The following is a 27442-nucleotide window of genomic DNA, read 5'->3' as shown; positions in this document are numbered from 1 at the left end:
TGTTGGCTATTTATGTTAAGGTTATGTATAATAAAGACTATTCTGACTCATAACAGTACCTCATAGTACCATGCTGTTTGAATAAACCTTCATTTAGATCTCTCATAATATTCTTGCACGATTCCTGATAAACAAACTCTGTGTTCACAACTACACACAGTTTTCAAAACGTAAACAATAATCCACCCTCGGGCCTGTAGCTCCCCACCTCTCCAGGATAATCTCACATCACTGCAGCAGGGAAATCGATATAACCACACGTGTTCCTGGTCCTCTCACTTTTCACACACAGCTGCTCAGCCCGTTACATCAGCACAGGCCAGACCGGTGTCGTGTTGAAGTAAGTCATTTTTGCTTAAAGACTTAAAAGCAGAAAGGAGTAACTTACATCTGCTGTCTTTTAATGCTGAAGTGTTAAATTTTGTTTTGTGAAAACATATAAATGGTGATCGTTTTAAGAATGATGAACAAATACCAACATGTTTTTGCACTTTAAAGATGAAGTGGTGTTTATGGCAGGGTATTTAAGATTATTCATGGCATCTGAAACTGCAGAGTGATTTAAAAAATGCTATTTCACAGTCCAAAAGTCTTGAGTCACCACTCATTTCTTTATTTTTTGTTTCATTCTGCAGCTTGTCTCAGAGTATTTCTTTGCACATTGGCTGCTTTTTTACTCATTTCCAGTCCTTGAACCTAACCATTTTCAGAGAAAGGTTTTGTCTTTTCTTAAGAACTTAAGAACAGGCATTATTAAAAAAATCCTAACTCAAGTGATGAACCAGTGTTGTGTCTGCGCATAACAGACTTTAGACACTAGGACTTGAATGAGAATAGAAACATGAATCCAAATGTTACATTTTTAGTTCAATTTGTCATTACGATCTATGGAGGAGGTCAGCAGCAGTGAGAGTCTGCAGCCATTTGTAAATCACAGCAGAGACTCTCTCATGGCTCTGAATTTTAATCAGTAGTGATGGAAGAAGAAAAGTACCAACATATTTTGATCCACCATGCAGTACCATCTGGAAATTAATAGCTTAATTTCTCCACATGACAATGATCCCAAACACACCGCCAGTGCAGTGAAAATACACCTGGACACAAAAACACACAATATAACACTATCAGTCATTAATGGCCTCCACAACACTCGATCCTCAACGTTAGTGAAGCAGTCTGGGATCATCGTGAGAGAGAACAGAACAAAGCAGCTAACATCCAAAGAAGAGCTTTGTTTGTGTTTGAAACAGCCTGGAGAATAACTGCTGCCTCACATCAGAGTGTGGAGGACACTAAAGGCGGTCATGATAAATATTGACTTATACATTCATAATGTACTTTCACGTATGCTTTATTGTTTTTTACATGTTTTTGTTTGTTTTTGTCGCTGGCAAAATTCACTAACTATAGAAGGTACATTTTATTAATATGTATCACAATTTTTGTTTTGATTTTTTTGTTTTTCTTAAAATAAAATTCTTCCTTTTGTCATTTCTTTTAGTTTATTCAAATCATGATTCTTCTTCCTCTAACCTCAGTGGGTGAAATATTTGTTTTGTCTAATATGAAACTGGCTCTCTGTTAAAAACTTGTTTTATTTCTATCCGAGCAGGACGAGGTGTGACATGAACACGACCAAACGTCAGGACAGCTTGAATGACGCCTTCACAAAGAACTTTGTCTCCTTTGCATTTGGCTTCATCATCAACTGCATTAATGGGATGTTTGTCTACACCTATTTTAAGAGCGTTGTCTTCCAGCAAGACCCCAGGTGTATCATTTCCTATCTACAAGTTTTATATCACATCAATTTCAATAATATATGAAATAGAACTCAGAGCAGGATGAAGTTTGTTATTATAATTATTTTTTTGCGTCTGTCGTCTCATCCTGCTCTTTTGTCCTCTCCTGTCCCGTCTTTTCTCTCCTGCAGGTACGTGCTTTACATCCACCTCGTCATCAATGACATGATTATGCTGACACTTACTGTGATACTGCAGATCCTCACCTACACCGTCCCCCTGAGCTTTGCTCCCTGCTGTGTCATGCTGCTCATCACAATCACAACCAACAAGTAAGTGTGTCTGTGCGAGAGAGTGTGCGTTTGCTTCTGTCCACGTGTCACTTGTGACAACCAGCAGGAACATCGTAAAGTCTGCAAATAAGAAATAAATGAAGGGCATGAAAAAATCTAAAGCCACAGTACAATACGTTTAATATTAATCAGGCTGTTGTCAATTTAACAGTTTATAACAGTTTTTACATAGCCACTGACCACATCATTAGGTACACCTGAAAACCGTTAACATACATGACAAAATATTTACATATTTAAGACTCTAACAGACTGAGCTGAACTCAAACTGGTAGGGAGAAAGAGCGTATCACAGACATCATGAACAAATATAAACCTGTGTGTTCAAACTGTCTTCATGCAGGAACAGTCCTCTGAATCTGGCCGGCATGGCGGTTGAACGCTACATTGCTGTTTGCCGGCCTCTCCATCACTCTCAGCTCTGCACGGTGCAGCGAGCGTACGCTCTGATCGCACTGATCTGGGCTATCTCCTTCATCCCCTCCATCTCAGATGTCATCATCCTCCTTATCATCCAGCCCCTCTCTGTCTTCATGAAGAACGTCATCTGTTACCCCTCCTCTGTGTACAACACACCGTACCATGAGACACAAAGTTTGGTTGTGCAGGTGACATGTTTGTTTTCTACGTTTATGGCTCAGTTTAAATGATTGGATCAAATGAACTTGAATTCTTCCTCTCAGGTCCTCCTGTTTTCTTTTGTCTTCCTCACGCTGATCATCACCTACCTGAAGGTCCTCTGCGCCGCCCGGGCAGTTTCTTCTTCTAACCAGGCCTCCGCCAAAAATGCTCGTAACACCATCCTGCTGCATGGAGTCCAGCTCCTCATCTGCATGCTGTCATACATTTCTCCCTTCATCAACCTCATTTTAGTCACAGCCTGGCCCCATAAGAGGACCGTAATCCTATTCACCACCTTTCTGTTCACCAACCTGCTTCCACGCCTGCTCAGTCCACTCATCTATGGCGTCAGAGACCAGAAGCTCAGCAGCCACTTCAGGCTTCACTTTGGCTGTAAAGGTGTTAAATCTGGAGGGAAGAGCAGGAAACGGACGGTGCCAGAGAAGCACTGACTCTAAACACTGACTATAGTTAAAAGATTGTGCCTGTGCTTTGACCTGATTTATTCAGTGAGCACAGATGTTGATTTTGGTCTAAATAAAACAAATTAATTGACATTATGCAAATTTTTATGTAGGTGCACTTCATGCTGTCAGAAGAGTTTGTGGCGACAACTTGCCTACAGTATAGATTTATACATGGCCCTCAGGCATACAGGTCTGTCAGCTCTGGCTGCAAACGCAGAAGCCCCACCCACCTGCTTATCAAAAATTCTGATTGAGAGGGGCAGCCAATCAGCAGGTTAGAAGTACCAGTTATCAGAGCAGATGATATAATTTCTTATTGCGTGTAAAATTCTGAAAAATGTTTATGAAAGAAACAAAAAGAGAAGCAGAGACCTCCATCGACCCAGGCTGAGCTGTAAAACTTCATTATGTACACTAGATGGCGCCCTCATCACAGAGATGCAGGAGCTCGCCAACATGAGAGACATACTGTACAGACTGGCTGTGAGAGATAAGACTTCTGTCTTAATTAATTATCTGAGTGCTAATTATTGATTTGAAAATGTGTCCTTTCATTGCTTAAATATTGAAATAATGTACTACTAATAATCTAATAATCAATCATTACAAAACAAAAGAAAAACAGGTCAATAACATTCATAATAAAGTTTATTAGTAATAATATGAACATAATAATATGGACTGGAAGCTTTCCTTTTCACAAATGTTTAAATGATGAAACTGAGTGAAATATCTGTTGTTACAACATATCATTTTTTCAGCCTGGTATTTTATAAACAGACCCAGGTCTGCACACACTGCTCTTATTATTTCTCAGGAAGAAATTTTGTAAAATTTCCTGTGTAATAAAAAGGTAAACAGGACATTTAAAAATATACGAGAAAATATATAAAAGAAAAGAAGTATGACTCATTAGTTGAATGAAATGCTTGTGTTTGTATTGTAACTCCAGCGTGCAGCAGATCAGTGACATAAAAAGACTGTAGATGTGCAAATAATGAGAACACTTTGTGAACTGGACACTTTTCCTATTTTAATCATGTGGCATCTTTACTGATTGTCATCATGCCTCATATTTCATATTTCAGTGTGTCACAGCCTGTGCAGAATAAACCTTTGTAATGGTACGGCACTCAAATAAACTAATGAACAAATGCATCTATTTATAAATTTATTATGAAATCAATAGAGCCAGTCATGCTCACATGCTGAGACTGTGAAGTTGTCAAATGTAGACAAGATAACTGATGCAAAATACAAAATAAGCTTTATTTAAAAAGTGCATTAGCCAAAGTCACAAATCAGGACAACGAGATGATGCAGGAATGATGAGAAAAAGCTCAGGAGGACATGTGAAAAAAAAAGATGCAAGTAGGCATATAAGCCGGTTACACTGTGGGCCACATACAGTGCACTTTGGTTCAGACCTGAAACAAAATCAGTTTTCTGTCGGTATAAAAAAGTTACACATTTAATCCCTGAGCTATCTCAATGTAAGAAAAAGTCCAACTTGGACACTTACTCTCAGTTTTTCTGCACAACAAAGAAATGTTGCTGCAGCAGATGAGAGAGATCTGTCAGCACATCACTTTGGGCTTAAACTGCAAGAAATAAATATGTAAAGTTTTTGGTAGCTCATCACCCAGAACGTTTTTATTAAATCAGAGATGTTTTTTTTAACTGTTTATTTATTACTTAATTACTTTGGTGCAGTAATAGCCACGGAGGAGGTCTTTATCAGTGCAACAAGTTGTAAACATTTATTAAATTATAGTTCAAATTCAGGTAAAGACCATTTTAAATACAGTTTATGCTTTCCTTCACATTTTCCAGTGACATCCAGTTATGGCCCCCAGGCCTAATTGAACACGTGACACAGGCAGTGTTGACACTACAGTGAGGAAGTGTTTTAAAGTTTATACCTTAATAAGGAAAAAAAAGGTAAGTCAGCTGCAGTGTGTCCCTGCTGGGATATTAAAGGCTTAATATAGGAAATAAAAATAAATGAATTTTATGGCATTTGGGACTTTAGATGTTTTTATTATGGAACACACACACACACACACACACACACACACACACACACACACACACACACACACACACACACACCGAGTTTAAATCCCAGATGTAAAATGTAAGAGATATTAGGATGATGCCATGCAAACACTGAATTGTGTTAGGAGCCGGTTTAAAGCCGGTGAGTGCAGCAGCGCTGAGTCTCCGCGGAGACATTAAAACTTTAAAAACAGCCTCGCTAAACTCTGAATAACCGCTGAGCGCCGCAAACGCATCATAAAAACTGTTTAATGCGGGAGACGTGTCTCACTCGGAGATCGGCTCTTGTTACGGAATGTGACGGGAAAAGCCGAAGACCGCCTCCGAGAGAGAAGACGGACAGATGAGCGCTTCAGATGGAGGAAAGCTGCGCGCGCACGGCGGACTGTGACAGCTCTGCAGCAGGACGCTGAAGTTTCCAGCACGAGGAGGTCGCGCGGGTTTTGGAGGGTTTCTTGTGTGTTTTCCAGCGATCACATCCTTTTAGAGGCTGAGGAGTGAAAAACTTCATCATGGGGTGAAGATGACATCACAGGTAAGTCACATTAAAACACACCAGCATCTTTTTCCGTCTCGTGGTCTTAGTGAGATAGATTTAAAGTGGCAGCTCCAGTTATCCCAGTTTACTCTGGGAAGTTTCGCCCTTTTGTTTGCAGCACTGCTTCTTGCTCACGGAGGGAGTTTGTTGTTGAGGATGCTTTTTCCCCACCGCTGTGATTCCAGGCTGCAGGTGCTGAATTATAGATCAACTTTATTTCTGTATGTGCACCAAAGCAGCTCCCCGGAGAGCTCAGCATGTAATTACAGACACACGGAGGCTCCCAGTGTCTCACTCTTATTTAATGTGTGTGTGTGGGGGGGGGGCAAGAATATATTTAGTAATATTTAAGATTTCATTCACAAGCTGTGGAGCCCTTGGTGGGCCTACTTTGCTCTTTGTAAATTTCCTGTGGTGTATATTATTTCAGTGGATGTTCATATTAAATAATTCAAAACTTTCAAATAATATTCATCCCTGTCGTCCACGAGCTCAGACTGCCTGAAACACGGAGGTTCACTCAGCACTTATATCCCTAAAAACAGTCTCAGGGACAAACCTTCTGTTTGCAAGAGGCAGCCAGTCTGAAGAAAGCCATCCTGTACATGACAAATAAGGATTATTTCCAAATCTGAATCATGCAAAGCCACTGTGGTAGAGTCCAAGAATAAACATCTGAAGCTGGAAATGAGCATAATAAGCCCACTTTAACATGACAGATGCAGTGCAGTGGGCAATAAAGAGCAACGTTTGTTTCATGTAGTGAAACAAAATCTAAAAAATGGGTCAGATCTAGATCAGTGTTGGTGTCAGAAACAGAGGCTTTAAGGAAATCTGTCATTTTAGAGCTGCAGTGGTTGAACAGTGTTTCCAGGTAAAAACAAAAACATGTTTTAAAGTTACAGCAGAGAGTTTTTTATTCTCAACAAACTCCTTCAAGCTAAAGTCAGTTACTGACCTTCGGGAGCAGTTTCCTCTAACAGCATCATAATCCAGGCTCAAACGTGCACTGAGCAGCTTTTGGGATGAATGAAGGCTGTGGGATGAGTTTAAGAGGTCCAGTAAGACACTCCTGAGTTCAGATTATTTTGTAAGTTTTGTTTACACTCAGCTTTTATCACCTCATCAGTTTAATGCATGGAGGCATTCGGTCGCTGAATCATTAGAAATGGATTTCTGAACAGGCATCAGCTACAGAGAGGGACCGTTAACTCTTATTGTTCCACAACAATGTATGCATTAACAAGGATGTGCAGGGACCACAAAGAGACCATAAACAATTACAAAGGATGAAAAATAACCATAAAACTAACCACATAAAAACAAGGAAACACAAAAGAACCACAAAGACCGACCATAAAAAAACAGACAATGACCACACAGAGACAAAACATTCACATAAAGATGATGAACGAAAGAAAGACAGCAAAAAGGAGACCAGAACTTACAGTGAAGTATATCAGAAATATATTAGCTGTGCATTGCTGAATGTAATGTCGGTTTGTTCAGACTGAAATCATATTTCATAAATTAATAATAATTTTTTTACGACAGATTTTACACAGACATGGCCGACTTAATGTAAAAAATCTGTTTTTCTGTTGAAAATGTGGTCTCAACTGTTTAACAGCGTTATACAGAAACGTCCATGACAGTATTATTCTTTATTATTATTATTATTATTATATTATTATTATTGTTATCATTATTATTATTGTCCAGCGCTCTGTGAGTTCTTACACCCGTCTCTGATTTTGACCTGAGCATGCCGCTGACGGATGAAGACAGATTCCAGCTGCAGTGAAGCGAACAGTAGCCAAGACGTGTGACCATAAATCAGTGAGCTGAGCGCAGAGAAACCTGATTAAATACCAGCAGGAAGACAGTGAAAGATTCAGGAGCAGATGAAGTCAGACCGTCCTGGTTAAAACGCCATTATGTCCACATTAGGTTAACACCTCTCTGCGATTCCTCGGGCGATTTCCTACACTCTGTAATTAGAGGCTGTGTAACCTTGTTACAATACATTATAGCTACACTTTACCTGCAGCGAGGCACTTACTGCAGCCTCACAGTGGATGGATGGATGTCCTCGGTCCTATTAGAGTGAGCACCACATGAGGAGCAACTGTTTGGATATTTACACTAAGAGGCAAGACTCTGATCAGAAATACAAACTGTCACCGGTGCTGCCTTTGTTTCGCCTGCAGCAACCGCTGCCTGCTCCACTCTGTGTGTAGAGGCCACACATAGACTCAGACATATAAGGAGGGTGTACGCTGAGGGAAAATCAATCACAATTGAAACTGGAAGCAGCATTTTCTGTCTGAAGTGCACTTGACCTTTTAAAAGAGGCTTCTAAAATATACACAACTGTTTAGTACTGACGTGACCATGTGACACATGTTTAAGCAGATTTCCCCACATACGCCACAAAAGCTGCCTGACACGTCGTCACCTCAGACTCTGATGTCTGGAAAAGTCAAAACACAGAAGACGAAGAGGAAATGTGTCTGCGAGTTAACCCAGCAGGGATACTATTACAAGAAATAACTGAGCATAATTTTTTAAAAGCAACATAGGATGGCCTTAAAGCCTCGCATTATTAGTCTACAGTACATGCTGAATGTTTTTTGTGTTCCCTTTAAAGACATCAGTGAAAAAAAGCACAAACTGATGCAGAAACACAAGTTATGAAGTGTCAGGTGGTCAAAAGTTTCTTGCGGGGGAATCCTCACTAGACATGCCGCATAATTTACACCTCTAGTCGTCACATGACGCCTGTGTCCAACCTAATACTAAAGCCAAGTCTCTGCCCTCAGACAGGTCTTTGAAGGAGTGTCACGGCACACTGTAGTGTGGTGTGTTTGGGGGACGGCTGTAAATTGTAGCTCCAAAAACACGGCAGCTCAAACTGGCGGTGATCGAGGGAAAACAGAAACAGTGCTGCAGACACCTTCTTCATCCTCACAACCTTTACTTGTTGCTAAGCGATATTAATGCAACTCTTGGCAACTAAACAGGACTGAATTATGTTTTCCTGGCGGTCATGTTACCTTCTTATTGTTAAAAAATATCTTAAATCACAGCAGGAAGATTTGGGAGAGGCTGATAACATCACAGCACTTTCCTCAATTTTGGGGCTTGATGTGAACTTTGTTATTTACTCATCTGTTGTCTGATTTCATTGTGTAGCTTCTTTTTTTGTTGTGAAAGTATGCGCGCTGTGTGGGTGTTTGCACCAGGAGTACAGTAAATGAGCGCGTGTGGGAGTTCTGGCTGCATCGATATATGTTTTTTTGTTTTTTTAAACTTGATGGAGAAAGTTGCAAGCAACCATGAGGTTAGAAGAACTGTTTTAAATCTTCTGCTTGTTACGCGTTTGCACAGAAAACACTTTGAAAATGTGCAAACTGTGGTTACACTTAGATTAAGTCTGGCTCTCAACTAGTGCTCATTGTGTTTTGTGGTCAACATAAAATGTCTCTTACGTCCAATTAGTGTCTGCCCCCCTGGTCTTAAAAGTGCATTTAGAGGAGCAGGTGGAGTTAGAGGAGCTACAATTCTAAAAAGAAGCTCAAACATTTGGAGCAGAAATTAAAGCCGAGGCTCTTCTTTGGTACAAGCTCTTCATGGGGGGGTTGATGAGTGCTGACTCAGCTTGAGATCAAGAAGACAAAAATTAAGGTTGAGAGGTGAGTCATACTCTGGCCATGATTCAGTCAGATGCACATTAACTGTCAAAACGATCACAGCTTCCATTAAAATTACGTGTCTGTCATCAAAGGGGTCGTATTCAGCTAATTTACAGCCCCAAGAATAGCTCTGAGTGATTCACAGTTCAAAATAATCCTTGTTTATGTCATGGTGAAACCCTCCCAGTTCATCCTCTGTCTGAAACAAGATGATTTAGCCCCTCCCACCTTTAAAGTCACAACTTTTTATCCCAGCTTGTTTCTGATTGGTCCCTCATCACAAACTGAAGGTTTTTGGGAATACAGAGGTCCCTCGTTTATCGTGGTAGTTACGTTCTAAAAATAACCCGCGATAGCTGAAATCCACGAAGTAGCTAACTTTATTTTTTACAATTATTATAGATGTTTTCAGTCAATTCAATTCAATTCAATTTTATTTATATAGTGCCAAATCACAACAACAGTCTACCTTACAACTTTATATTGTAAGGTGGACCCTACAATAATACATACAGAGAAAAAAAAACAATCACATGACCCCCTATGAGCAAGCACTTTGGCGACAGTGGGAAGGAAAAACTCCCTTTTAACAGGAAGAAACTTCCGGCAGAACCAGGCTCAGGGAGGGGCGGGGCCATCTGCTGTGATTGGTTGGGGTGAGAAAGGGGTTTTATGGCTGTAAAACCCCTCACTACATACGTTATACACTTTTCTCAGACAGGCATTAACATTTTCACACTTTTCTCGCTTGTTTAAACACTTTCAAAGTTCAAACCTTCGTAGAAAAATAAGTCCAGTATTATAGAATGAAACCAAAGTCACCCTCGGTTGCCTTTGGCGGTGCAAAACGTTTCGTGGACATTTTTGTGTTTGCTGGAGAAAACTTACAAACATACAGTACAGCACTTCAGAGTAACACTGCTAGCAATCAAAGATTTATGTGTAAATTTGACAAGTTGAATGCATTCTGTACTGTACAGGAGACACGGCAAGAGATTGATTGACAATGGGATACAGCCAATCAGAACACAGAACACAATGCGCTGTAGAAAAAAAAAGCATGCAAAATTGCACAGAAAAAATCGGTGAAACAGCGAGGTCACGAAGGCTGAACCGTGTTATAGCGAGGGACCACTGGACATTATTTGCTTCTTTCCCCATCCATAATGTCCAGGATGGACTTGGGTGGAGATATTTACTCGTTATGACATCACAAAGACCCAAGAGAAGAAAAACTGAGTGTTTAGCACAGTGTGAAGCCTGGCACATGTGAATGATACAAAGGAGAAGTAAGGATAAACTGTGCAGCCTGAACTGCATGCTGCTGTACGTGACGTATAGATGCAAGAATAAGAATAAAACTTGATTGTTTGAGTGAGTGATAGTAGAACGGGGGGATTATTTATCATTGTTAGTGATACTCTATCGCAGTACTTACTCCTCACTAGAAGGCTGCGGTTGCTGAATATAAAGCAGCTCTCATGTAACTCAATCTGGAGCGTAAAGATCGCGTGTACTCAGAAAACCATGCGTCGATAAATTCTCCTTGGAAAAAAAAACAAAAAACATTGAGAAATGCCTCTTAGCTTCAGCCCAGCAGAACCAAGGCTGAAAACGCCGATTTAAGTTAGGAAACGTCACTTTGAGTTGGCTTTTCCATCTCGGATGTCTTTTCCTTTTAAGATGATTTTAATGCTTTTTTTCTCTCCCGGTCTTACTTATGTGTCTCACTCACAGATTCACATGAAAAGTGAGACAAGAAGCAAACAAAAAAACCCAGAAACATCAAGGAGGGGGGGCATTAAGAAGTCTTCACAGAAACTGCTGAAGATCTGTGTTTGTGTCCTGTGGAGATTTAATTGAAAGCTTGTCTGTTTGGGTTTTATCCACACACATTCACAGTTTTAGAAATTAACCAGCAATTTTATCACAAACGACTTACACAAAGGGAAACTGTTGCAGCAGAGACATGCGTTGATGTGGTGAAAGGAACAAATGGTGACAGATGGTTTAGTATATTGGCATGATGTGGTCAATATGTAGAGGAGGGTTTGTTTACAGGACACAGATCAGATTACACACACTTGTACTGTTTCTTTTTTAACATCTATATCATGTCTTTTAATAATGTAACCACAAAATTGAATGTCTTTAAAATGTGTCACAGTGTGTTTTTCAGTTTGTGTTTATTGTCCCAGCTGATCTAACCATGGGAAAGGAGAGTCTGCCCAGCTGGGCTCACCAGGACTCTGACGAGGGTCTCGTCCACGTGAACGTCGGAGGTCTGAAGAGGAGCCTCTGTTCCAGCACGCTGAAGAAATTCCCGGACACCAGACTGGGAAAGCTGCTGGCATGTGACTCAGAGGAGGCCATACTGCAGGTGGGCTGATGTGTTTGGGTGTGAGTGCGGTACGACTGACACGAGACGTGATAGATTTGAAGGTAAACTTGCCTTGACTTACTAAAAGCCCACCTGCTTCCCTTCTTCTTCACTCTTCCTCTGTCTTATTCCCACCGTTCCTGCTGTAGGTATGTGATGACTATGATGTGCAGGAGAAGGAGTTTTACTTTGATAGGAATCCCGGCCTGTTCCCTTACGTCCTCCACTTCTACCAAACTGGCAAACTTCACATCATGGAGGAGCTGTGCGTCTTCTCCTTCAGGTCTGTCTGAGCCACATTCATCTTTCTGCATCCCAGAGAACCTTTACACCTCTCATACCAATCTATCTGTAACCGACTGTGGACGTTTGTGAATGTGACTCAAAGAAAGGTTTTAGTGAGCTGAGTTCAGTCTTTCTTGGTTTTGCTCGTCTGTCACAGCAGCTGCTAACGGACTTCACTGTTCATTGTTGCTTTGCATAAAAACTTTAAAGTCTAAAAACAAGCAGTAAAATAAATTCATCAACTCTACACAATCATGTAAAATTTAAACAGCTGATCCTTTGAAAAAGTCACAAACCCAAACTACACACTGCACAAATGTGACATCATTTACAGTCAGTGAGGGTGCACTGCTGTTGGTGGAGGTTGTGATTGGTCCATTTCCTGGACATTAACAAAAAGACTGAGGTCCACGGTTCTTGTTGGATTGTTTTTGTCTTTTCTTTAACTTTTATCAAACTGACGTTTACTCAACAAAACTGTTGGGCTACCTTCAGGTACACATCCTGGTTTTCACACCAAAGCAAGGCAACAAATCTTGTAGTGGATCTTCAGGTGTGTCAGTGTTATGTTGCGCTGGAAAGAACGAGCAGAAATTTAACGTGAATTAGACTTTTGGCCTGCTTGCAGGTGTCCTTTGTCCAATATGCAGCATAATCACAGGAGGCATGGATCCATTTAGTGCACTAATAACATTGGAAGCAGATGAGAGAACAAACACATGGAAATCATTTTATTTTGATGTGGTTTGTGTGACTTTTTTGGACTTTTCTTTTAATAATTCATAGATAACCTTGATTTGGGTTCTATTGCCCGCACAGCCAGGAGATCGAGTACTGGGGCATCAATGAGTTCTTCCTGGACAGCTGCTGTAGTTATCGTTACCATGACCGCAAGCTGGAGAGCAGCCGACATCGCAGCTGGGACGATGAGAGCGACGCCAGCAGTGTAGACACATCTGTGGACGAGATATCTGACTTAAACAAGTAAAAGACACAGCTGCACGTTCTTTCTCCTTTTTAAAAAAATTTTTTTTTAGCTCACTGCCTTTTTCCACCCTTACAGAGACATGCAGCACTTCCAGGAAGTGCGTTATGGGAACATCAGGAAGTGTTTGTGGTTGACGCTGGAGAACCCGGGATACTCCATCCCCAGCAAGCTCTTCAGTCTGCTCTCCATCGGAGTGGTGCTCACATCCATCGCCACCATGTGTATCAACAGCATGGCAGAGTATCAGGTGGGTACGGCGAGCTCAAAATGTGGAGACCAAACAAAACGGTTCAGTCAGCTTTCAGCAGGAAGCATCTGTTGGCTTCATCGTGCTGATTTAGGCTCAGATGAAGACAATTAGAGTAATTAACACTTTTCATCCACAGTTTCATTAAAACAGTTTGTTTGCTTCTCAGAGTCAAACTCAGTGAAATCAAATAGACAAACTAATTTTGTGTGACTTACACTCGCCTAATATTACCAAAGATGTCTTTCACAAAGAGCCTTAAATCCGCTATGAGAAAGACAGAAAAACATGCTTGAAACAATCTTATGAACTGAAAACAAAGTAAACTACTGATAATTCTCTGGATCCAAACAGAGTGATGCTGAAAGTCAGCTCTGTAAACTTTTGCTGGTGCCTAATTACCCGGGTCCAGTTCACAGGGCCAGCGATGTCCTGGCCTCCCTCTTTCCTGGCCAGCTCCTCCAGCTTTTTCAGGAAGTAAACTGAGATATAATCTCTCCAGTGTGTCCTGTAACTGCTCAGACAGTCTGCAGAGGAAGTTCATTTCTTTGATTTGTGACCTCACTCTTTCAGTACGTGGCCAAAGGTGTTGGTGGGAAACTAAATGAACCAGTAAATCGACAGCTTGGCCACGCAGCTCTCTGTGGTTTAGATTTTTCCTCACTTTTCCTGATAATGTCCCAAAACGCATGAACAACTATTTACATAAAGATAATTACAAAAGAAAGAATAAAGTACCAGTAAAATGATTTAATCAGTCAGATAGATTAACCCTGTTTTACTTGTTTTATTTAAGTTCTTGATGCCTTACTGAGTCCATTTTTAACATCAATTTTTTATCCTTAGTCCACCTTATATAATCGCTTTTACTGATGTTTGTATTTGCATTTATTACAACAGATCATTTCTGTTTAGCAACTATGTGTCTTTTTCTCTTTTCTGCTTTTGATGTCTCTTAAAGCAAATTCTGTCTTTGAAAAGATACATAAATAAAAACTTTTGTTAGTAATTATTGTAAAATAAAAATATCTAATAGGCTGTCAAATTTGAATACAAATGAAATCACTAAATGTTTAATTGAAAACACTCTTAGAGACGCTCCTCTGTCCTTTTTTCTCCCAGACTTTTGATTCTGATGGGAAGTTGATTGAAGAGCCGACCATGCAGGCGCTGGAGGTGTTCTGCTCCTGCTGGTTCACCTTCGAGGTGAGGTGATTAAAACTAAGCATGCTGTGAACTATTTTATCGTGCACTAAAAACTCACTAGGTCTAATATCTAAGGTTGTGTATAAGACCATTTCCCATGCATGTCAATGAGAAGGGAAAAAAAGGAATAAACTTAACTGTGCTAAGATAATATGTTTTAAAATGATCAAAAATATTTTCTATGGCAGTTTTTATCTCATGCTGGAGATTTCTTAAAGATGAAACACAGCACAGAGTTTAAAAAATGTCTTAGCAGGGATGAAGGAAAAAGGCACTTTAAATACTCCTGAACAATAACAACATGCTACACAGCCAAGGAAGGAAACGCAGAACAGAGAGGATCAGTCTGAAAACATACGGAGCAGGAAGTGAAAATAACAGAGAAACAGGTCGTGAAGGAAAACACAGGGACGACTTCACAAAGACTAACAGAGTAAATACAGCAGAGAGAGAAAGGTAATAAACTACAGGCAACTATGATGGGAGCAAGGAGGGAAATGAGGAAATACCCTTCAAATTAAAACAGGAAGGACGCCAGTTTGAAGTTTGAGCCCGACCCACGGTCCTTTACTGTGTATCTTCCCCAGCTCTCTCTCCCCTTTTTACTGCTATCCTATCAAATAAAATCAAAAATAACCCTCAAAGTAAATCTTTAAAATAATAAAGTAGGAAGTAAAATGAAAGGAAGACAAAGAACATCACACAAAGACGGAGGAAACACACGAGGCACAGAGAAAAAAACCCTTAAAGAATGCAAAGTCAGACCATGATGAGCTCTTACATACTTCATTCAATTTGTTTGACTTTTATGCATCAGTTTAATTGTATCACTTTGTTTAAACCAAACACAAATTCCAGGCACAGTTAAAATACCTAAACCTAAATATTAGGCCCGAATATGTCAGTGCTGATAGAGACGCTGAACACAGAGGACAGTGACAAACGCTGAGTGTTTGTGATCTCTTTGAGGTCGTCACGCGGCTGCTGCTCGCACCAAACAGGAAGAAGTTCTTCCATCACCCTCTGAACATTATTGACATGGTGTCTGTGGTTCCCATCTACATCACTCTGGTCTTTGACATGACTGTGGGATCCGAGTCCGAGCTGGGCGACCTGGGACGACTCATACAGGTCTGTGCTGTGGATGAATGTGGAGCGCACGCTGCTCTGGTAAAAATGTACCGAAGGATTCGTCACATTTGTCATGATCTCTCAGTAAAGGCTGCGATAGTTTGTATTTATGGTGACAGTGTCTGATATGCAGTATTAATCTCATCAGTGCCATCAAAGAGCACACTGTTAATATTACATGCACCATCTGTGGAGGTTCTGCTAGCCTAAAACTGTAATGCCAAGACATTATTAATAACTGCAGACCATCTTCAGTGAGATCACACCAGCAACAACAATCAGTTGTTGGACCACATTCATTTTATATTACACACAATGAAGAGAAATCATAAAGGAAGTCAATGTAAGAGTGTAAGTTTACTCACAGGTCAACACAGTCTCACTACTGAGGCTCTGTCTGCACCGCCCTGTGGAACTTCTGCTTGTTACCCCATAACATCGTTTTTTCATGTTTAGTCAGGACTGCTTAGTGTCACACTTTTAAGATTCTCCTGTAGCAGAGATAAACTAAAGGCTTATGATTGTAGCTCCATTAGTCTGATATATTTCCAGGTCTTTCCCTGATTGACAGGCTCGTATATTTTAATTATGATACATGTGTAACTGAAGCTATTTCTCAATTAATATTTTTAAATTGACAAATGCATTCAATGCCACAACACAAAACTTGCTCTTTATAACAATGACGTACAATTCATTTTAAATTTAAAGCATCGGGGTCAGTGATTTTTTTAGGGTTTCGTTTCACAATCTAGTAACTTTTTATGATTCACAGTTCAAAACAATTATATTTAATGTGGCTCCTCAGTTCACCCACTGTTGAACCCTTTATCACACCAGTATCATACAGGCTGTCTGGGTTTATTTTATGATTCTGGCTATAAAAATATCAAATAATTCTCATCTTTCAGGAACCATTTAAATGTTCTCGGTAGCCCAGTGTGGTTGAGGAGTTACAGTAATGTGAAGCGCACACGTGGAGCTGATGTACCTTGTGAATGCTTTGTGCTTCCCTGAAACGGGTTGAATTTTGTCTCTAGCAGAAGCGGTAACAGAGTTACTGTCATTTAAAGAGGACTAAAAATAAAATGGGCCTGCTGCCGAGCTAATGCTAGGGTCTTTAACACCACCATGTCTTTGATGCAACTTTCTTCTGATTGGCTGTCCCTTGCAAACAAAAGCTTTGAGCACATGGTGGGTGTGGCTTCTGTGCTCATACCATAGTAGAAAAAAACACAGTCTGAAAGCAGTCTGAAGCTCACGGTGATTACTCGTCCGTACACTGACCCCATTATTTGAAGCTTCGTGACTCCACCGTTGGAACAGTGTAGTGAATGTCTGCAGCTGCTGCCGTGTAGCCAGAGTTCCTCAGACTCTTTTTAAAGATTGACACTCATACTCCACTCTGTGTCCTCTCAGGTGTTCAGGTTAATGAGGATCTTCAGAGTGTTAAAGTTGGCCCGACACTCAACCGGCCTGCGGTCACTGGGAGCAACACTGCGGGTGAGTGGAGACTCTGTCTGCTCCCACAGACACACAAAGTTTTGTAATGTGTGGATCTCTGACACACAGCGACATTAACAGCTGACTGATTTTCATTTTGTAGTTTAGTGACATTTTGCTCTGTTGACCCTTCTGTAGACGCCTCAGATGCAGGTTGATGGATTGTGAGTGGATCTCAGCTGATGTGATGCACACTGTTTTGGAGATGTGTTTTTGATTGTTAGGGTTCAGAGCCACACAGACACACAAAAAGACAACTGAAGGAAACAAAAGTTTGCATGTGGGCTGCAGTTTTTAACACAAGGTCTCACTGATGTTCACTTGTTGTTGAGTTTAGGGGAATTGTGTCAGTGTGTTTGAGATGGAAGAACAACAACATTAGAAAACAGAACTTAGCATTTCCAATTAGCTAGCATTGTTGTGGATGGTTTCCAATTAAAATCATGCTTTCAGGGTATAAGTTGGATTAGTGAGGTCATCTGTAAAAGCCTTGAAGCTAGCACAATGCTGAACTTATGATGGCAACATTTACACTTTAAGTCATGTTACACATTAATCTGCCGTCTGCACAGATTTTCTTTATGCAAGCTTTAACATGTGATGGAAATTTGGTTTTATATTCTAAATCAGTCCAAGCAACATTTTTGTGTATATTGTGTATGTTTAGTATCATGTGTAATGTATCAGTGACACCAGCGTTGAAAATAGACGCACCATCCCAATTCCTAAAAAGTTGGGACGCTGTGTAAATGTTTTTGTAAACCTCATAAACCCAAAGTTTATTCACAGAAAACTTGTTTAAACTGAGCTCAGAGAGACCGTTTTTCAGAAGTAAATTATTTCACAATAATGTTCCTGAATATTAAACTGTGAATATCTCCTCATCTACGGTACATAATATCATCAAAATAATGCACAGGGACGGTTCTGCCTATGAACACAAGTCACCGTGCCCTCCGCGCAGGACGGCAGGTTAAAGCTCTATCGTGCGAACCAGAAGCCGCATGGGCGCGTGATCCAGAAACACAGCTGCCTCACAAAGCTCATTAAAACTGGACTGAGGCAAAGTGAAAAACTGTTCTGAGGTCAGACAAACTGAAATGTGAAATTCTATTTGGAAATCATGGATGCTACGGCCTCTGGACTAAAGAGAAGAGGGAACATCTGGCTTGTTATCAGCACTCAGTTAAAAAACCTGCATCTCTGATGGTATTACGTATGCTGCCATCCAGTCGACGCCTTTTCCAGGGAAGGCCTTCCTATTCCCGCAGCATAGCTCCGGATAGAAGAGTCCGAGTGCTGACGTGGCCAGCCCGCAGTCCAGATCTTTCGCCAACTGAAAATCGCTTCTCGCCTGTTGCACGTGCCGTCCATCTCAGGATTAGTGATTAGTTTTAAAGACCCGCTCGAGCCGCACCTCTCAGACTGTGATCAGTCAGCATGCCTACATTTACCTGTTGAGCCACTCACCTGTAACAGACGTCTTTTCCAGGATTTCCAAGCTGGTCTGTGTGCACTGAGAAAGGAACTGAGGAAACTTACCTGCCTGTCCACCCTCCAAGCTCCTCCTCTGCCTCCGAGGATGTCAGGATATTCTAACCACACCTCTGCTCTGGCTCTGACCGACTCTTCTCTCCCTTGTTGACCAAACAGCCGCCTGAATCACCGCCTGTGATTCCCCAGCCTCAGGTCCTGCTGCCTTTTAAATCTTGTGTAAATACACTTGTTAAACAGCTCTGTCGGTTGCTGGGTTGTGAATGCAGAGTCCAGAACTTCGGAGTCACCTTTGACTTATGACAGCTGGTCTCCTGAGTTCCCAGAAGTTTATGGACTAATGCTGGAAAAAAGGGAATGCATGGCCCTGTCCCAGCATTCTGACATCAAATTCAAAATGAGCATTTATTTTTCTTAAAATTATATGTTTTGTCAATTCTATTGTGAATATAATATGAGTTTATGAAAACTCTAATCCCTGCATTCTGTTTTATCTGACATTTTTTGGAGTTGGGGTTGTTGATGAAGGATCAGGGACCACAATCTACCACCGCGCTGCTCCTCCTGGTTTTCATTACATCTGCACGTTTCCGTCTCATCTCCTATACCATGAGCTTGTTCCTTCCAACAGAGATGAGCAGAGGATTATTAAAGCCTGTATTAAAGTGCAGCACCACTTTAATAAAGTTCCTGATCCGTGACCGGCATTTCAAATGAAGCACTGAGAGCTTATTTGGTCTCTTTCCTGCATATCAAGTAATGAAAAAGCCTTTAACTCGAAACATTAGTTTAATGTTTAGTTTGATCTTGAAAATGGAAAACGAAACATTTCAGAAGTAAAGCATCTAATGAAAAAGGAGTTCTCTGAAAAAAGACCAGCTTCTCTGTGAATTGACTTTTACTGCTGCTTATTTGTGGAAATGCTCCATTTCTCAGATAACTGATTTTTTTTTTACTCCACTGACTGTTTGTTTGCATACTAAGTTTTTTTTCTCTTAGATTTGTTCTTCATAGTGTAAAGGCATCCACGTCCACGATTCATCACCATCCTTCTCAATTTTAATAAAGTTGACATTTGTTTCCTTTAAACCAGGAGTGTGGGGCATGTAAATTTTTATATAGTTCTCCGGGGACCATACTATTATGAACTCAGGGATGCAAAAGTCTGTAAGTACTGTGTTACTGAGCCTCATGAGGTTTCACCTTCTTGGCTATTAATGCACTCACACACAAAACTTGCACCTGTAATATTCTCTGTCAGTCTGCAGTCGTGTGAAAGCTGCTTGTTAAGGACTCAAACTCTGAGGAAGAGCGTTAACTTTGAGTTGAGAGAGCATTCGTCCTCTCAGCTCGTCACGTTTGTGAACTGTAATGGCGCCGGCGCCTCGCCACAACCTAGGCACAGCAGCTTGCCTTTCACTTAAAGAAAGAAAAAAATCATGTGTCCATTTTTCCTGGAATACGCAGCATTCTGCATCCACCTTTGTTTTCATGACAGCTGCCACGATTCATCCTTTGTTGTCAATCACGTAATGACGTGTGCATCACGTGCTGTATTCACTGACACTGATTTTGACTTGGACGTATCCGTCTGTTTCATCTCAGAAAACTAATGACTGTCAGTATTTTTTCCTATTTTTTTTTTTATTCATGCTATAAGTTACATGTATAAAATATATGCATTTTATTACTTTGTGGTGTGATTGAAACGGTCTAACAGTCTTGTATACGACCCGGAGGCCGGACATTCGCGACCCCAACTTTAATCTGTGTTAAATTCTGCTGTGTTGTCAGATTGTGTAGCTCATTGCTTTCAGTAAGAAGTTCATGTGATTGTTTTCACTGATTGTTGGCATGATTATAAAAAGTTATGGGCAGAGTTCCCTGAAAACGTTACAGGAGATGGAACACATCACGTCATAATTTCATAACTACATATCAACCTAAATAAGAACATTTGGGAGACATAAAGATTTCAACAATGTCAACAGATTATTACAAAGTGATTCAGATCCAGATATCCTGAAACCAGGAACTGAACTTTTCAGCCTGGTGGGGAGTGCGGCAGTCTAATACAAACATTTGTAGTTTGCAAAATCAGTACCACACGTTCGCTTCTACTTTTCTTATAAAACCTTCTTTTTATGAGTTTCCACCGAGACGGTGCAGTCACATGAGAGGAAGCGCAAAACTTTAGAAGTAGAGTCACATTTACAGAGACAAACATTTGGTCAGGTGAGCTGCAGACGCAAAGTTCACATAAAGAAAAGACGGGCGAGTGTTTTCTCACGCCGAGCGGGCATAGATGGTGGGCGTTTGGCTGTATCGCTGTCACGAATCGAACCTCAAATATTTGATCGTGACAGATGAGGTTTTGTGCACAAACACATCTCAACCCCTCCGTGTTTTATCTGCAGCACAGTTACCGTGAGGTGGGCATTCTGCTGCTCTACCTGGCTGTGGGAGTGTCCGTCTTCTCGGGTATCGCCTACACTGCTGAATATGAAGAGGTAAAGTTTGACTGACGTGTGGTTGCTGGACTTTCACACTGGTGGAAATCATTTAACTTTTAGTTTGTGTTCAAATGAGTTCTTTGAATTTGCTTTTTAAGCGTTTAACATCTTGGCTCCAGTGATTTCAGTGTCAGTCTGTTTGGCATACCGTTTTTGAGCCATCGTCAGTCTACAGTTAAAAATTCTCCAATACTTTATGAGCAGTTTAAATTCCTCCCAGTATAAATATCAGAATGCTAACATGCCGATGAATGTGGCAAACATTACACCTGCTAAATGTTCGGTGGTTGTTACAGTATGAAGACAGAAAACATAGCTACACACTTCAACCAACTACTCAGTTACTTTGTAACAAAGTCTTTGTTTTAATACTCACTCGTGTTCCTCCTGCCAATGAAGTCCCTGAGCTGGTTTTCATGACATTTGGCTAATTAAAAGGTTTTGGCTCACAGAATGTTTTACTTTAATTAGTGCTGTTAGACGCTGATAAATCCTTCACAGCGCAATCAAGCTGTTATCTTTGCTTTGGTCTGTAACAAATAAAAATATCAGTGACTGAACAGTTGAAGTGGCGTGGCAGTTATCCTGTTTTTCAGGCATATCTGTGATGTTTAAAGCACACCTGTTGGTGTAATTACTAATGATTAAATTCAAAGAGCACATTAGTCAGTGTGGTCAGTTCATCTCTTCCCCTTGAAGATTAGTTTTAAACTTCAGCTTTGTTCTGATAGATTTTATATACCAAAGTATTTTATTATTTAATTGGATTGTTTACATAATAATATAAATAAATCTAAAAATCTTTACCTTGGATGTCTAAAGCATCCCTCTGTGTCTGTTTCCAGGATGTGGGCCTGGACACCATCCCGGCCTGCTGGTGGTGGGGGACGGTGAGCATGACCACGGTGGGTTACGGGGACGTGGTGCCCGTCACGGTGGTCGGGAAGCTGGCGGCAAGCGGCTGCATCCTGGGCGGCACCCTGGTGGTGGCGCTGCCCATCACCATCATCTTCAACAAGTTCTCCCACTTCTACCGTCGCCAGAAAGCTCTGGAGGCGTCAGTGAGGAACAACAACCGCAAGAAGATGAGGATGAGGATGAGCTGCGAGAATGGGCCAGACGAGGACGAAGAGGATGAGGGGTCAAACGGGGACAGCTGCTGCCTGGACGATGATGATATTGATGATATCGAAGAGGACGATATAGATTATGAGGACGAAGGTGGTGTAATAAACTATAGCTATGTGGAGCATCCATCTTACACGTCGATAACGAGGAAGAAGGAGCCGCATCAGCTGTGACGAAGAGCTGCTGAAGGCTGCGTTCTCACTACAGATCAAAGCTGTTCAGGTTCACTTCCTGCCTCGTGCGTGACGTGTTCATATGGAAATGATGACTGCATTCATATTTAAATCTGGCTTTCATTTAAAACAAGGCAACACAACATGAGGAGTGATCTGTACGCTTCATGTTTGACCTTTGAACTCATCGAGCATCAACAGGAGGGCTAAACTCCAAGAGGGCTGGAATTTTATTGGATATTGGTGGAGTTTAAAGAAACCAGGCGCTGGAGGGCTCATGTTGTAAATTGGTTTTAATGATCAGCTTTGGGTTTCCATCACAAACCTACGTGATGGACTGTAGTTTGCTGTTATTCATGCATGTGGGCAGCTTTCAGGGTGGAAATTTGTTCTTTCTGATAATGAAGTTTTTCTGTAGCTGTTAAAAAAAGATGAAAAACCCAAAATAATAGAATTACAGTACATGATGCAACATTAAACACGAAGGTCTGCTCAAGAACCGAATCGATTGAGTCTAAACTGAGCTGGACTGAAGAGAAATAGCATGCACGTGTATGAAATGAAGTGAATAAAAAGATTATGAAAGTCTGAATCGTAATTTTGTTCTTGAAGTAAAATGTATAAAGGTAACATTTGATGAAAAAGTTTCTTATCTTTGTACTTTGAAGCCTCAGTGGAAGCATTTTTGTAGTTTTTTTGGAGCTAGAATAAGTTCAGTTAAGCTAACGTTTAGGTTAGCATAAAGACTGGAAAGAGGTAAATGCAGTTAGCCAACATGTGTCAAAATCACTGTGTCCATTGCAGAGTTGTATGTGTGGTCTGTACGGTAACCTGTGAACACATCACACTAAACAGACACAGCACTTGCGAGTTAACATGCTAGCTAACACAAAGTGCAACAAAAAGTAAAGCTAATGCTAATGGTACATCCGAGGAGGGAGACTGACTAACCTACAGCTTTGCTGAGTGTAACAAGAGGCCGGTGTGCGCCGTGTCACTGTTATGTTGCTAAGGGATGTGTTTTAACCCAAACCATCATCTTTTAATAAACCTAATCAGTGAGTGAAAGAGACTGAAAGAACCACAAACAATTCCAAATGACTCAGACCGCTCGGACTCTAGCAGACTTTGTAGGTCTCTGAAACTGGGCCGTTATTTTGTCACATTCGGTGTAAAAAGACACTAAAGCCAAAAGTCACCTTGTGATTAACAGTGAGATGCAAGCAGCATCTGAGAAACCAGAATCATCTGTGAGAACTGACTGAAAAACCTCACTGAAGTGTAAAAACCTCAATTGTACACAGAGTTTGAGTGTGTTATAATAAACATGGTACTGTCTGTGGATGTTCAGAAAAATCCTTCCAGATGTTTCAGACTGGTTTAAAAAGGTGCACAAGACCCTCTCTGTGAGGAAACACCACTAACCAGACAGATGACGCTTCAGTTCATCTCCTCAGTCAACTCATTTCAGTAAACATGAACGGTGATGAGATGCAGCCTTTTAGGCTCTGACTCAGGACAGCAGGTGAGCTGAAAACCGTAAAATCATAATCTGCTGCACAGAAAAGCAAATACATGAAACTGAAGAGTAATTCATATAAATTTGGGTCGTATCCTGAAGATAAATAAAGATATATGGCATCTTACAGTATTTATAGATTCCTACAGGCCTGTTTCAGTTTGAGATGCGTCATTGGTGCTCGTTTAGTCATCACTTTGTGAAACGTCAAACACTTTGTACTCGTAAATGAACCAAACCTGTCAAACTGTCACTGAAAATCAGTTCTGACACTGCTGAGAGCATCAAGCTCAGCATTCACCTGAGCTAATGTCTCCTTCTTTTTAATTTTAGTAAGTCCTTTTCACGTCCATCTACTTTTATACTCTTCAGTGTCCATTGGGCACAATTTGCTCTCTCCCTCTCTTCCTTTTGTTTTCTGTGTCATCATATCAAATGCAAATCAAATGTCCTTTAAAATTTGTTAGTCATGCAGAACAAACAAATAAATAATGTCAATAAAGTTAAGTCAAACAGAAGATAAAAAGGCAGGTGTTAAAGAGAGAAAGGAAACATAAAGTGTTGCATTTATAAAAGCACTAAAGATGTTTCTTAAAATGGAAGGCAGCAAGCTAAATAATAAAAAAAAGGAAAATCTGAACGAGGGCAAAGAAAAACAACAGAAACATTAAACTCATCAAATAACAAAGCTAAAGACAAACATTCAGTCGGGGGTGAGGTGAAAAAATGAGATACTTTCATAATAAAAAACAGCAAATGAAGCATAACCAAAACTCTTAAACATCATGACAGCTTGAGCCTTCAGTGCATATTTTTTTATATATAGTTTTATGTAGTAGACTGAGGAGGACGGCGCTGTTCTGGATCTGGACTAACTTTTGAACTTCTAACTTAAGAAGCTGTTAACAGAAGAACTGGTTAGATATTTAGTTCTATTCTAGTTCCAGTTCACTCACCTTTGGTTTACTTACCATAACAACTTTCTTTCTGAGAGGACTGAAACTGTTAAGATGTCTTAATGAGAATCAGATTTGGGTGAACTGGCGCTTTAAATGTCACCTCTCTGCCAAAGCTTTGTTCTGAAAGACAAGCTGGATGAACTTCCACAGGATGAACGACATTAAGATTGTTCTGCAGCTCAGCTTGAGTTTCACATAATGGATGCTGAGGACGAGTCTCCGGGCAGGTTTCCTTCCAATCTGAGAGAGAGCTGATGCTCCACAGTTTGAAGCTGTGCCACGTGGAGTCGGGGCTGAACGCTGTTATCTGTTTGAAAATGTGGAGAGAAACTGAGAAAGGTTTTTGTCATTATTTGAAAAAGCCTTGGCACGATGTTTCTCAGCCTAAACACACAGTGCAGCAGCTATCTTTTCAGCATGATGAGAGTTCAGGACTTTGGAAGAAAAAATAACAGATGAACTGTAAAGTTTCAACAGTGCTCAAAAGGGAACAATTAAGGGATTAAGGGAACAATCAGTCAGAGTAGTTAAGTGTCAAGGACATCAGTCTGTCCAGTTAGGAAGCAAAAACTACTCTGACTCCACTTCAGCTGCTTTGGATCAAAGTGGCATCAGGAGCCCTGGAGAGGCTGGACTCCACTAAAGCTGCACAGGTTGTCCAGCTCCAGGATGCACGATCGTTCATGTGCCGTCAGGGTTTGTCAGTCTCAGAAAGAGACATCCAATTCATTTAGTTCAATTCAATTTTAATCATAAAGCTCCAAATCACAAAACAGTCGGCCAAAGGTGGCTTATCCAGTCAACCGGCAAAATTTGTGGGGGTTGCGTTGCTAGAGCACCTAGGTTCCTAGATGTGGTCAATGAAAAGGCTATGAATGCCTATTTTTATAGTTTGAACCCTAAATATGCAGGTTGGGGGGGTCAAGGCTCTACAGTAGGGGGGCAGTTGCCCCCTCTTGCCCCCCAGTAGATCTGCCCCTGTGCTGGATGTCCTCTTTCTAGGAAAACTTTTTTTTCATCCTCTTTCTTCTTCTCTTGCTGTTTTCTGTGACCGCACACACACAGTTTCTGTTTTATTTTTGTTGCACAAACAGCACATCCGCAGACAGACTGAAGGAGAGAGAGATCAGATTCGTGGCCGGCTGATTAAAAATTCATTTCTGCTATTTTGGCCGACAGAAGTCTCAACAAGGAGAGGAAACAAGAAAAAGGGGGACGAGGCGTGCCTAAAAAGTTTGGGCGTTTGTGATGGATCTGATAGGACACGAGAAAACTTTTAGAATGTGCAGAGGGCAGTGAGAGTCCTCCCCAAAGCTGATGATGAAGGCAGAGCATGACTGTACAAACTGTGACTACAATCTGTTATTTCATCAGATATAAAATCCAGTATGGAAATATTGAATAAGACAGTCACATGACAGAAACATTGTACATTTAGCCACGCAGACAGACTCAAGATGACCTGCTGAAGTTCAAACTGAGCAGCAGAATGAGGAAGACTTGTAAGAAGTTTTAAACTTGGCATGGTTTCTGGTGTCGAGTTGAGCTGGTCTGAGTATTTTAGAAACTGCTGTTTACAGGCAACGGTCCAAAAAAAGAGCAAATATCCAGTGAGCAGCAACTCTGTGTGTTAATGCTTGGCTGATGTCAGAGAACTGCCAGAATGCGTCGAGCTAATAGGAAAGCAGCAGAAGACCACACCTGTCAGATAACAACAGGAAATTGGGGCAATAATTGACAGACTCATGGTGAACAGAAGATTAAAAAAAATCATTGCCTGGGCTGATGAGTCTCAGGTTATGCTGCAACATTCAGATGGTAGACTCAGAATTTGGTGCAAACATGAAAGCACAGACCCATCGTGTCTCTTATCAGAGGTTCAGGCTGCTGGTGGGGTGATGTTGGGCATATTTTCTCAGCATACTTTGGGTCCCTTAGTGCCAACTGAGAATTGTTTAAACACAGCAGCCTACCTGTGAATCGCTGCTGACTGGGACCACGTGATAGCTGCTTGCAGCAGGATCACACCATGTCCCAAAGCTCAGATCGTCTCAGACTGGTTTCTTGAACATGACGATGACTTCACTATATTCCAATGACCTCCACAGTCACCAGATCTCCGTCCAGTCGAGCACGTTTGGGCTGTGCTGGAACAGGAGAGTTACATGATGGGTGCAGCTGAGATATCTGCTGTTACTTTGTGACGCTGTCATTTCACCATGGACCAAAATCTCAGAGAAGTGTTCCTTATATTTAATCTCTGCCATGAAGAATTAAAGCAGTTCTGAAGGAAAAATAGGGTCCAGCCTGGTACTACAAAGGTGTACTTAATGAAGTGTCTGCTGCGGGTTTACAGTTACATTTGGTTTGATTGGAACTTGATAAGAATCTATATGTACAAAAGTAAAAGCAGCATCTTTTATTGCTTTAGTTTTTTTA

General features: G+C 40.9%; 2 protein-coding genes across 2 annotated transcripts; both read left to right on the top strand.

Annotated features, from left to right (window-relative positions):
- Window positions 1–1628: 1628 nt before the first annotated feature.
- Window positions 1629–3186, top strand: LOC116310168 (odorant receptor 131-2-like). Its single transcript, XM_039612672.1, has 4 exons — window positions 1629–1774; window positions 1937–2077; window positions 2442–2706; window positions 2782–3186. The coding sequence occupies exons 1-4, from the start codon at window positions 1629–1631 to the stop codon at window positions 3169–3171; spliced, it is 942 nt and encodes a 313-aa protein (XP_039468606.1). The 3' UTR covers window positions 3172–3186.
- Window positions 3187–5645: 2459 nt separating this feature from the next.
- si:dkey-43k4.5 (potassium voltage-gated channel subfamily S member 2) lies at window positions 5646–23105 on the top strand. Its single transcript, XM_031726901.2, has 10 exons — window positions 5646–5779; window positions 11676–11857; window positions 12007–12140; window positions 12962–13126; window positions 13206–13377; window positions 14500–14583; window positions 15553–15714; window positions 17134–17217; window positions 21129–21221; window positions 22070–23105. Exons 2-10 carry the CDS (start codon window positions 11687–11689, stop codon window positions 22523–22525), a joined length of 1521 nt encoding a protein of 506 aa, XP_031582761.2. The 5' UTR covers window positions 5646–5779; window positions 11676–11686; the 3' UTR covers window positions 22526–23105.
- Window positions 23106–27442: the final 4337 nt, after the last annotated feature.

Source organism: Oreochromis aureus, linkage group 5, assembly GCF_013358895.1.
Source record: "Oreochromis aureus strain Israel breed Guangdong linkage group 5, ZZ_aureus, whole genome shotgun sequence".
Lineage (NCBI taxonomy): Eukaryota > Metazoa > Chordata > Actinopteri > Cichliformes > Cichlidae > Oreochromis > Oreochromis aureus.
Note: the sequence above shows the minus strand (reverse complement) of the source record. Positions and strands in the feature narration are given on the sequence as shown.